Source organism: Balaenoptera acutorostrata, chromosome 1 (genome assembly GCF_949987535.1).
Source record: "Balaenoptera acutorostrata chromosome 1, mBalAcu1.1, whole genome shotgun sequence".
In the NCBI taxonomy this organism is placed as follows: Eukaryota; Metazoa; Chordata; class Mammalia; order Artiodactyla; family Balaenopteridae; genus Balaenoptera; species Balaenoptera acutorostrata.
This window is the reverse complement of record NC_080064.1, coordinates 145,184,043-145,196,081: the sequence shown is the minus strand read 5'-3', so window position 1 is coordinate 145,196,081 and position 12,039 is coordinate 145,184,043. Positions and strand designations below refer to the sequence as shown.

The following is a 12,039-nucleotide window of genomic DNA, read 5'->3' as shown; positions in this document are numbered from 1 at the left end:
TCTGGAAATAGTGAGTCAAAAACTATTATAATACGTGTAAATCTAGGAAATACATACAAAACCCCAAACTCAAACCCAAAAACCCCCCAAAACAAAAAACCAGCGTCAAATGATTCATTAACTCCTAAGGGAGGACAGCTTAAGAATGACAAATGTTAATCAAGGAAAAAAATGACAATGTCTTAGCGTGTAGTGAGAGGAGCACTTCAAAACTAGGTCTTTTATTTGTCTTTGGAGAGGGAAGGGGACTGAATAGTGCCAAGACTGGAGTAATTTACCCTTAAATTATTTATATGCAAAAGTATTAACCTACATAAAATGAAGCTGGATGATCCTTGAGCTTCCTTGAGCTCCTTGAGCTTGCCTGCTGTTAATCAGATATCAGAGAATGGTGAAAAACTGAGGGTATTTAAGATAATGAGAAAATGACAATCCTACTTAACATTACAGATCCCCGGGTATGCAAGTAGTTACTGGAGTTTTGTTATTATTGTCGCCTTTAAAAATAAATTTTAAATCACACAAATAATATACTCATATTTTCCTTAAAAAATTAAAAACATTAAATTTTAAAAATATTTTTTATAAGGATAAAAATCCCCTAACCACCACACCCGATCCTTTCTCATCCTTCCCACCCAATCCAACTCCACTGTTGACAACAGCCAACACCTGCATTTTCTATGCCAGAAACCGTGCTAAGAGTTTACAGGAATATCTTTTTAATTTTCACAAATTCCTGCTAAAGTGGGTTCAGTTATTATCCCCATTTTGCAGAGGAGGAAACTGAGTCATGGCACACTTATGTCCCCCATTAACTCAGGTGCCCACTCTTAGTAGTTTGGGACATATCTATCCAGGTTTTTCTATGGATCCCTGAACATTTATGAGTACTCATAGCACATGTAGGGTGTTGCTGTTTTGTTTCACTAAAAAACCTTAAATGGTATCATACTATACATATCCAATCTACAATTTGCATTTCTCCCTGACAGTTCATAAACTCTAACTCATTCTTTTCAATTGCTGTCTAGTGTACTACACCTGTAGCATTCTCCTAGCGACAAGCATGCAGGTTATTTTTGATTTTTCATTTACAGAAACGATGCTGTAGTGAAAGTCTTGTGCAAGCTTTCTCATTCACAAGGGCAGCTGCTTGGGTGGATATCAAGATATGGAAGTGCTGGGTGATGCTGAGCGCATGTTTAAATTTTCATGGATACTGCTACATTGTCCTCCAAGATAGGTACCACTAGTACGTAAATACATATTTTCCTATGACCATGCCAAAATCTGATATTATCAATCTTCAAATTTTTGCCAAGCTAAGGGATCATGTTTTAATATGCATTTCCCTGATTACCATAAAGGTTGTGTTAGGCAACACCATCTGGACTGGTAATTAAATGATAAAGTGAGTTAAAGTAGGGCAACATAAAAAATGTATATGTACATTAAGCGTATTATTTATTTTAAAATACGTAGATGTGCATTCCCCCTCCCATCTTTTGACACAGGAACAAGGCTTCTCAAGTAAGGGATCACTGACTGGGGCTCTACATATACTTTCTGCATTAACCACACCCTTATAATGTACATCTAAGATAATGTAACCACACCTTTATAATGTACATCTAAGTGAGAACGTAAAAGCCTTGTGAAATAATCTGAGTGCAGAATTTAATTGAATTTAACCGCAAGTTTTTAGTAACCGCCTTCATCAAGATTTTCCAAAGCATTTAATTTAATTTTCACAAAAACAGCTCTCTTTCCACACCTGTGTTTCATTGGTTTACATATTACCTAACTAAATTACATAATTACAATGACATGCAACCAGTATAAGCAGGTTTGGAAACCATCGCACTGGCGCTTGGAAAACACACATTTAACTGAGACAGCAAAAGCACAGGGGTATTCTAGAGAGTAGCCCATTAGCCATTCTGTGAGCCCACCCTGGACTGAAGTCAGCATCTTTCAGAGGGGTTTGTGAGAATCTTCTAATACAGCAGGTTGGGTAAGAGAGTAGCCACTGTACTAGTGATGTGGAACATCTTTTCATATGCTTATTACCCAATATCCTCTACTGTGAACCATCTGTTCATTTCATTTACCTATTTTTCTGGTGGATTAGCCTTTTCTTAATTATTTACAAGTGTTCTTTAGAAATCCCAGTACTAATCCTTTGTCTTTTATGTCATAAATATTTTCTCCCAGGATGTTGCCTATCTATTAACTACTTTTCTGTAGTTATTCTGTCTTGCAGAAGTACTTAATTTTGATCTAATGAAATAAACTATTTTTCTTTCTTTTTTAAATAAATTTATTTATTTATTTATTTTTGGCTGCATTGGGTCTTCGTCGCTGAGTGCGGGCTTTCTCTAGTTGCGGTGAGTGGAGACTACTTTTTGTTGTGGTGCGTGGGCTTCTCATTGTGGTGGCTTCTCTTGTTGCGGAGCACGGGCTCTAGGGTGTGGGCTTCAGTAGTAGTGGCACATGGGCTCAGGAGTTGTGGCTCGTGGGCTCTAGAGCGCAGGCTCAGTAGTTCTGGCGCATGGGCTTAGCTGCTCCGCGGCATGTGGGATCTTCCTGGACCAGGGCTTGAACCCGTGTCCCCTGCATTGGCAGCTGGATTCTTAACCGCTGCGCCACCAGGGAAGTCCCACTATTTTTCTTTCTTCATAGCTTTTGCTTTCTATGTCTTAAGAAAGCCTCCCCTGCTTTGCTAAGATTCTAAACATATTCTCCTATGTTTTCTTCTAATACTTCAATAATTTTATAATTCCCAGATTCCAGATGAGGAACTTGAAGTTCAGAAGTTTCAGATATTTGACCAAAATTATAAAGCTAGAAATAACCTGGGATCCATATTGATATATAATTATATATAATCTCCAAAGCCAATGCTACTACTTTATACTACCTTCCTGAAGAAGGAATTAAAGTCTGAGAGAAGTAAAGTGAAATACATGAATGTCCAACAGTGGTAAAAAGTGGATGAATGCGCATGTTTGTACTGAGTACATAAATGGTTGACATATAAATGACTCATCATCAGCCACAGAAAACCGGCACAATCTCTTCCACCCACAGAAACTGTGGTGAATAGTATTTAGATGTCCCAAGTGACTGGACATCTAAATACTATTGAGCAACTACTAGGTACAAAGTAGTAGTTGGACCTCGAGGTCCAACTTCTCTTATTCATACATCCTCCATCCACATTCAAGCAAACAAAAATATACCGAACACCTAGCATGTCCCAGGTAACAAGCGCCACACACTCATAGATGTGGACTTTGCTAGACTCCTTCGCATGGATAGTCTGCAAGTTCCTAAAGCTTTGCTTGCTCAAAAGCAACCTCTACATTCGCAATGTACCTTGAGTTGTGGTCATTTAGGTCACATGCCTTCTATGTGCTACCAGAAAGTGAGCCCACTAGGGTGATGAGATTTACATTATGCGCCTCTGCATCCCCCAAAGCACAGAGCCTAAGGCCCTGACAGTACAGCTGTTCTGTTACTGCAGTTATTACATTGTCATGTGATGGATGCTTCATTTCCTCTCTTGTGGACCACATTTGATCTTTTAAGGGTGGGCAAGAATGAGTAATGAATAATGAATGAATGAATGAACACTTTGTATTTTCATCAAACACAGCCTTCTTAGTGATTTTATCTTTTCATTGAGGTCACTATTTATTCTCACCACTACTGGTCATCTTTCCAGGTGTCACAGTCTTGTTATTACCATTATCTCCTGACTCCTCTGTCTTCCTTTAATACCTATAATAAGCTGTCAAATCTTGTTGCTTCTATTGCAACTTTGCCTACACCTTTTCTATTCTCCCTGCCACTACCTTGGTTCAGGTTCACTATCTCTTGCAAAAACTATTATGAATGATCTCCCACCCAGGCTCCCCATACTACTCCGTATTACACCTGCTGATTCCACATAAACTTTCCTGAATCATCATCTCATTCTGACAATCCCTTGCTTAAAAACTTCAAAGGCTCCCATTAATCCACTGAATTGATTTTGGACCTCTCAGCTAGACATCAAAGCTCTGTGTATGACCCCAACTACGTTTTGCCTCTAATTTCCCACTGTTCTCCTACTGATGCCTTCTTCTGACCCCTCCCGCTCCCCAATCAAACAGGACCATGTGCTTTTTATTAAATACGTTTTGTGTTTTCCATCTCTGTTACTTCAGCCTGGGGCACTCTCCCTCATTCTATCCTTTGAGGCTCACTGTAAACACCAGCTCTTTCATCAAGTAGGTCCTGATGCCACTAGACAAGATATCTGCCTTCTTTGATATCGGCAGCTCTTTGTGTTGTCTTCTTGGAATCAATCTTGTTTTATTTATCTAACCCTGCTTTATTTATAGTCATTTGGCACTTACCTTGCTTACTGCAATACAAGCGCCTTGTGGTAAGAGTCAGTGGTTTCCTTATTTTTGTGTTTATCTGCAGAGTTTGGGACAGAGCCTTGTACACAGAGGCACCCAGTAAGCTACTGGTTGACCTGAACAGTTCCCTCAACTTTACTGTAAGCTCCTTGACTTTAAGTACACTGTGTCTCTCAACACAAGTAAGGGCCTTGTGCATAACAGGTACTCAAAACATACTTGTTTAAGTAATTTCATGGTTCCAGAGCAAGATTTTTCAGAACAGATGTAACACTGGCATTAACCTAAAACATTCACTTAAATCTCTCTCACCAATTAACGTAAAAGAAAAAGAAAAGGAACACTGACTCTAACGTTCATTATTCTTTCCTTTCGTTTTATGTGATAATGCCTACTCTTATTAGGTACTTATCACGTACCAGGCACTGCACTCAAAGTTTTACAACAATCGCCTCGTGTAATCCTCCCAAGAGCACCATGAAGCACTGTCTTTTTCCCCAATGGATGGGTGGGAGGTTTAGAGAAGTGAAGTAACTTGATCCTGCAATGAGTAAGTGGCAGAGCTGAGATCTGAATCCAGGCAGTTTCTGCCTCCAAAAACCCATGGTTGTCACCATCATGCCATATGCCTTGGTTATGTTTGCCAACCATCTTAATTTCAACAGTTTGGGTAAAAAAAAAAAAATCTTTTAAAAAATACTTCATGCTACATCTTAAAAATCATTCTTTGAAACATAAGAACATCTTGATTCTCAGATTATTTTAATGGACATAAAAATAAAGAATTGTTAAGTCTATCTCATCCACCTTCCAATGTAAGCTTCAAATTTAGGAGGCTGTTTTCTCCAACGGTATGCATGGTCAGTACTTGGTTATGCATCCCTCCAAATGGAGGTGACAAAGGTAACATACTTCCAAATAACTGAAAATCATTTAATTTTGGAACGCAGTCTAGAAATCTCAGGACCAAAAAATAACCATTTAGTCCCCATTCTCCTTGTAAGTCTTCATATACTTGAAAACTCCTCTCGGTGGCCTAGACTCTGATTCGCTGGCAGAGTAAAGGGGTGTGGGGTTGACACAGATAATCTATGAGTAAATAGGCCAGAATTTCTCTCTTTTTGAATCTCCATTCAGTCTGCATGGAAAAGCACTAACGCCAATTCTGACCACAGTGCTGAAAAAGAATATACAAGCACCAAGGAGCTGATAGACTATGAAACTGAGAGAGAAGGAAAAAAGTCATACTGGCCCTAAATATGATGAGAGCAACACTGAGGAGAAACTCACAAGCTGTAAGATAAAAGTCATTGCTTTCCTTAGGATTTCAGAGATGCAAGCATGTGAAGTAGAGATGGACGCTAGTAGTTACATCTAAGAAAGAGCCACCAGTGGACTGGTCACCAATGTCTCTTTAGCCTCCAATGGAAACACTATTACTAAAGATGAGATTCATAACTTAAGATGAAATTATATCAAGCAAGGACAAACTTTGTTCAATAAAATACAGTAGAAAACTGACTACTGATGTTTCGACTACTCAGATCTTCTATTTATCTATTCAAAGCAAAAAAAAAATTCATGTAAAAAGTCTGATAATATTAACTTCACTATTTAGTCATAGCTACCTTTTCTGGATTTAGGTATTGATGTTAAAGTATACCACAGGTATGATGAACCTCTGTGACTTGAGGGATACCTTAAAATCCAAATCCCATTTATAAAGCAGAATTTTATCAGAGTATTTTTCACTCCTTTAAAATGATCTAAAATACTCAGTTGTTGATACTTGAGTTTTTCAAGTTGCAGATCATATGTTCAGAAAAGAACAGAGGAAAAAGAGTGAGCCTGTTATGTTCATTAGTGGATCATGGAAAAATGACAGCCTTAAATACTCATGAGCACTGGTGAATATTCTGCCATCTCCCTCTGCTGCCGCAGAAATCAGAAAAACAAAAACAAAGCACATAACGGAAAAAGGAGTTTAAGTCAAGTGAAAATATTTTATGACATTGCAAACTTCTTAAAAAATACATTCACTCAAACATGAAAAAAATAGCAAGCAATCAATCCCAAAATAAAAGAGAAAAACAATTCTGCTCCAACATAACTGAATAAATGCATATTCTTAACAATCTGTAATCTCTTAAGAAACCAGCTAATATGATAATTTACTAAAGGTTTGTTTAAGGGATGGAATATTAAGGTGGAACATGTAGATTGATTTGTATTAGAGAAAGACGTTCCTAACTATCTGTTTCAGATCATTAGAATTCTCACTGTTAACTCAAAACCCACAATACCTTAACAGTGTGAATGTGAAGTACAAATTTGATAAGGACCTACCTTCAAAGTACCTTATTTTCCTTTGAAAGGCAACTTCCTTAACAACACTACATATCGAGAATAATGAAACTTAGCCATTCACTATGATCTGGACACGAGTTAAAGGATGCAGAGAAAAAGAAAAAAAGGTAATGGTCCCCCCCCCCCATAAAACTCATTCCTACTTTATGCTTTTTCCTTTAAATTTAACCATTTTGAAATACTAATAATTTTGCTACCTTTCCCCTGAAACATTCTCTATGAAGATTAAAGAAGAGCTTGTTCAAAAACAAACAGGATACAGGAGTACTGGTACAGCTTCCAGGCAAGCTATAAATAGCAACGGCATTTTCAAGAAATCTCGTGCCAGTGTGTAAGCTGCAGTTTAAACATGCAGTGCAGATTTTATTATAATGCTGTCACCAAAATTCATTGTTATACAAGAAATTCAATGCTTACCAAGTTTTCTTGGTTCCTGGCTGCTATTTTTTGCTCCTCTTCTGCCCCATTTTTCATGTATTTGACCTCTTCCACCGGTTTGATCCTATACTCATCTGAGTGCCAAAAAAGAAAAGACATTTTATAACTTTTTTCACAATGGGAGAAAAGTGTCAGTAAGAAAGCCCAACAGCATAATTTGTTAGAGCCTTTTCCCTGCGGCCTTTCTATGTGGTTCATTTGAAAAAATCTGGAAGAAGCTTAACCAGCCTCTTTTTATGAGGCGCTCTCCTCTGTCTACTGGGAAAAGCTCAGCATCACGAAGGCAGCTAATGAAAGTGGCACTGCCTGGTCCTTTCACAGACAGCAGGTGGTGGCAGCAGAAACAGAGGTTATTCCATATCTAAAGCCTATTTGGAATTTATACTCATTAGGGCATATCACATAATGGTTTAAGGAGATTTTTCTCCTTGAGAATACGAGTTCAAAATGCCTGTGGCAGCAACGTTATGCAGTACGTTCACACCTGAATTTCTTTCTTTTGGAAAAACAAAGTAAGACTAAAGAGCTTAACTGACCAACAAATAGATATAAACAATTGGAAATTGAAATTTTCCTGTTGGTGATCCCCATATTAAATGTGGAACAGTCTGCAACGATTTCATATGATACATACAGACTTTAATCTCTCTGTAAAGTCACACACATGAAGAGCCATAATATCACACGGCTCTAATTGGCAGGTATATCTATCACTCAAGGCAGGAGAGTATAGTGGGCCATGGACGGGACCTGGACTTTGCAACAGCCAGAGAGAGAGTACAACAAATTCCAGTATCAAAATACATCATAGGACAAACTTGGGAAAACTTGCAATTAAAGCTCCTCTCCAGGGTAGAGGTTTGGTGATGACAATGATGACATTTTCACCAGATTTCTGTCAATAGGAAATGACTTGGGCACACTAAGGTCAAAAACAGGTGTGCCTTTGAGTCATCTTTAGTCCAGTGTATAGGAAAAATCACAGACATTATGGAATTAGCAAATTTCATCAACCAACAAACTGATGATTGCCTAGCATATGACATGGAATAATGTCTATAAAAGGCTACCTAATAGACAGATGTCTATCACTAGGAAGTTGCAATATATTTTCTTACTGCCTGTGGTTAATTTGCTACAATGACTATATGCTTATATAATTTCTTGCCTTACTATTTACAATACCATTTCCTATATAGTTTCAGGCTTCCTCATACTATCCCTTAACACGCTACCCGCAAAGATGTTTGTTACAGTAATATTTCTTCAAGTAATTATGCTGTTCCAATGTTTCTCAAAATTATCATCCTTATGAAAGTAATACATTTGCATATATCTGAATAAAGACTCCACGTTCACAGCTGAGCCAATTGTTTTTTCCATCTGACAATTCAAGGTAGTAAAGCATGGTACGTCACATCTGTGTGCTCGTCCTTCAGAGCCCTGCAGTTCACTGTCATGGGATGATCCATGGCAGTGAAGATGCCACTGAGGGGACTGGGCCAGAGGGCTGCCATCAGATCACAGGGTGAGGGCCAGGACCAAAGGGCCCTGCATGTATCAGGGCTCCAGCAATCAGTGCTTGATGGACAGACAGCCAGGTTGAGAAAGGAAGAGGTAGGTGATCCATGGCTTTGTTGTTCCATTAGATTGAAAGTTCCTGGAACAGAGGAACTGTATCTTGTATATTTTTTAAAATCTCTTCCTATGCCTAACAGAATGCCTTCCTTGCTTCCCCTTCCTAAAGCACACATTTGTTCACTTAAGTTCTGAAACCAGACACAGCCAAGTTCCCTAGGTTAACATATTACCTGTGTAAACTTAGGGAAGTTGCTTAACTTCTCACCATCTCCATCCCCTCACCTATAAGTGGGCATTAACAGCCCCCGGTAAATAATAGCTATCATTAATATCAGTTCATTATTATTGAATAACTTAAATATCAGACATTATGTTATGTTAGGTAAGAGCGGTGTATGATTAAATTATAAGCATTATCTTCAAGGAGTTCAGAGTCAATGATCATGAAATAATAACGGTTTACTGAAGAGTGGCTAGATCTTTCTCTAGAAGGGAAATGTCTTTATTTTCCCATCACATTTCACTCTTCTCTCTACCCCAATGCAGGCCTACATTAATTTTTCCCATTACCCATGGTACCCAAGGATATTCTGTGCCAACAGACACTCAATGTAGCACTTTGTTACATATTTTCAAGTCTCTATTTCCTGCTGAATATTTCCCATGCATAAATGGTGTCTTTTCTAAAATAAGGTAAACTCTTTGAGAGCAGGTCACTTGATTTTATTTCCTGTGTATCCACCACCCACGAGCACACAGGGCCTGTTTATAAACACTGATTCAATTGGAGCCATTCTAACCTTGTAACTGGTCTATCAACAACCACTGAATGAGGATTATTACCTTAGGAGTACTTAATTGGATGAAGCAATTTTCCTCACTGTTTAGAATGTGTTATCAGAAACACAATTAAACTGCGACACCGATTTATGATCACAAACTACTCAACTGGAAATATTTCACAGATGAAAGCTCAGGAAGGCCTGGTGGGTGAATGAATGATAGACTACTTCTGCTCTGTCCCACGGAGATGGACCTGCTATTGCTATCTCCTACTCTGTCCCAATCCTCCCCTCTAAAATCTGGGCAAAGACTCAGGGCTCACGTGCCACAACTTCCTACATGCCTCTCAAGGCAGTAACTTGTCTTTCTTATTTCACCAGATGTGAAGAATTTACACGTGACAGATGATGCATATAAAATCAACTTTGGAGACATCACCAGTGTGCAATAATAAATAACTGTCATGTTCTGATGCCTGCATGGGACAAATACCACACCATCATACTTTGCCTTGGCTGGTTCGATGATGCTTTAATGATAATACAGTCTCAACATGTATGCAAAACCATGTACTGGCATTAGTATTTCAAGGTCTGTAATTATCTAACCTGAGATGAGGCTGATCATTTAAATAGCTTAAGGAATTAGTATCGAAATCTCCTACACTATCTGTCCAGTGTTTTCTAAATGCTCGGCCAGGGCTTCCCTGGTGGCATGGTGGTTAAAAATCTGCCTGCCAATGCAGGGGACACGGGTTCAAGCCCTGGTCTGGGAAGAGCCCACATGCAGCGCAGTAACTAAGCCTGTGCACCACAACTACTGAGCCTGTGCTCTAGAGCCCGTGTGCCACAACTACTGAAGCCCGTGCACCTACAGCCCGTGCTCCGCAACAAGAGAAGCCACTAGAATGAGAAGCCCACGCACTGCAACGAAGAGTAGCCCCGCTCGCCGCAACTAGAGAAAGCCCGCGTTCAGCAATGAAGACCCAATGCAGCTAAAAATAAATTAAATAAATAAATTTTAAAAAATAAATAAATGCTCAGCCAATTTCCAGGTGCCATAATTATGATTCCTATACTGTCTGTGTGAGCTTTTTGGTGTTCTGAAAAAAAAATTACAGTGTAAAATTTCCAAATATTAAAATACTTGCCCTAATATGAAATTTTCTAAAGTTATTTCCCCACTGGTTTGGTAAAGCTTCCCAGTCTCCCCTTGACATGCTTGATGCATAATGTACCTCTGAGCCTTTTCACTGTCTCTCAGCCTGAAACTCCTGCCACATCTCTGTTCCTTTGTCTGTTTTTCATCTTTTAAGACTCAGCTGAGGCCTTAATCATCCTCTTTTTTTTTTTTAACCTCTTTACTGGAGTAGAATTGCAATCATCCTCTTTATGAGTCTTTTCCTACTCCTAAGATAAGAGACCCTTTTGCATTATCATCAAAGGACACTGACATTTTTTGTTGAGATGCCCATCTGTTGCATCATTGTCAGTTCCTAAAAGACAGGGACCAGATTTAATCCATCTTTATAGCCTCAGTGCCTCGCACCGTGTCTAAGCCACGTGAGATGCTAAGCGTCTCGTGGACTGAACGAACTGCTAAGTTTTAAATGAAACCAACAAGCACCACTGATCAGACTCCATCTATTTACCTGGACAAACAAGACCATCAGTTCAATCCCTGTTGCCCTGGGGCTATTTCCAGTGATAGACAGAGCTCTCTGCTGTGGGACAGAGTTCACATTACCCTGAAAGCACAACTGAAGGCCTTCAGAAGATGGGAACATAAAATTATATTTACCAAAATCAATGGCTGTATTAATGATAAATGTTAACCACAAAAGAGTTAAATCATACAGGAAAATACAAGAAAAGAAATTAAGAATCACCTGAACCTCCACAATAGAGAGGTTGCCATTGTTAACGCTTTGGTAAACAGCCTTCCAAACATTTCTTTTATGAACTTGCACAGAATTTTACATGTATTTTAAACATATAAAATTTACAAACAAGATATGCTGTGTAAAACCCTTTACCAACATGTTATAGACCTCTTTCCATCTCAATAAATGGAGTACCTTAATCCTTAATGGCTGCATTCGATATATGTCTCATCAGTGAGAAAGAACCTTGAGCATACCCGTTTGCATGCTTGTCCAATGATCTCCTTATGATAAATTCCTAGAAGTGGGGCTGCTGGGGCAAAGGCTGCGCTCATTTAAATTTTACATATTATATATTACCATTTGGTGCCCCAGAAAAATTGTTCTGGTTTGACATTCCCAGTTACAGCATGAGACAGATGCCTGTTCCTGCCAATTTGAGTGGTGACACATGTTTTGTTTTGCTTTGGGTTTTGGTGTGGTTTGTTTGATTGCTAAGAAGTTGAATATCTTTCTGTATGTTTATTGACCTTTTAAATTTTTTCTTTGTCAATTGCCGGTCACAAATTTCATCCA

General features: G+C 38.7%; 1 protein-coding gene across 1 annotated transcript in view; it reads right to left on the bottom strand.

Annotated features, from left to right (window-relative positions):
• LOC130708578 (uncharacterized protein C1orf21) overlaps positions 1-12,039 on the bottom strand; it is a 129,637-nt gene that overhangs the window by 102,572 nt on the left and 15,026 nt on the right. The window contains exon 2 of the mRNA XM_057549760.1: positions 7,197-7,291. Coding sequence (XP_057405743.1) covers positions 7,197-7,291 — 95 coding nt within the window. The remainder of the gene's footprint in view (positions 1-7,196; positions 7,292-12,039) is intronic.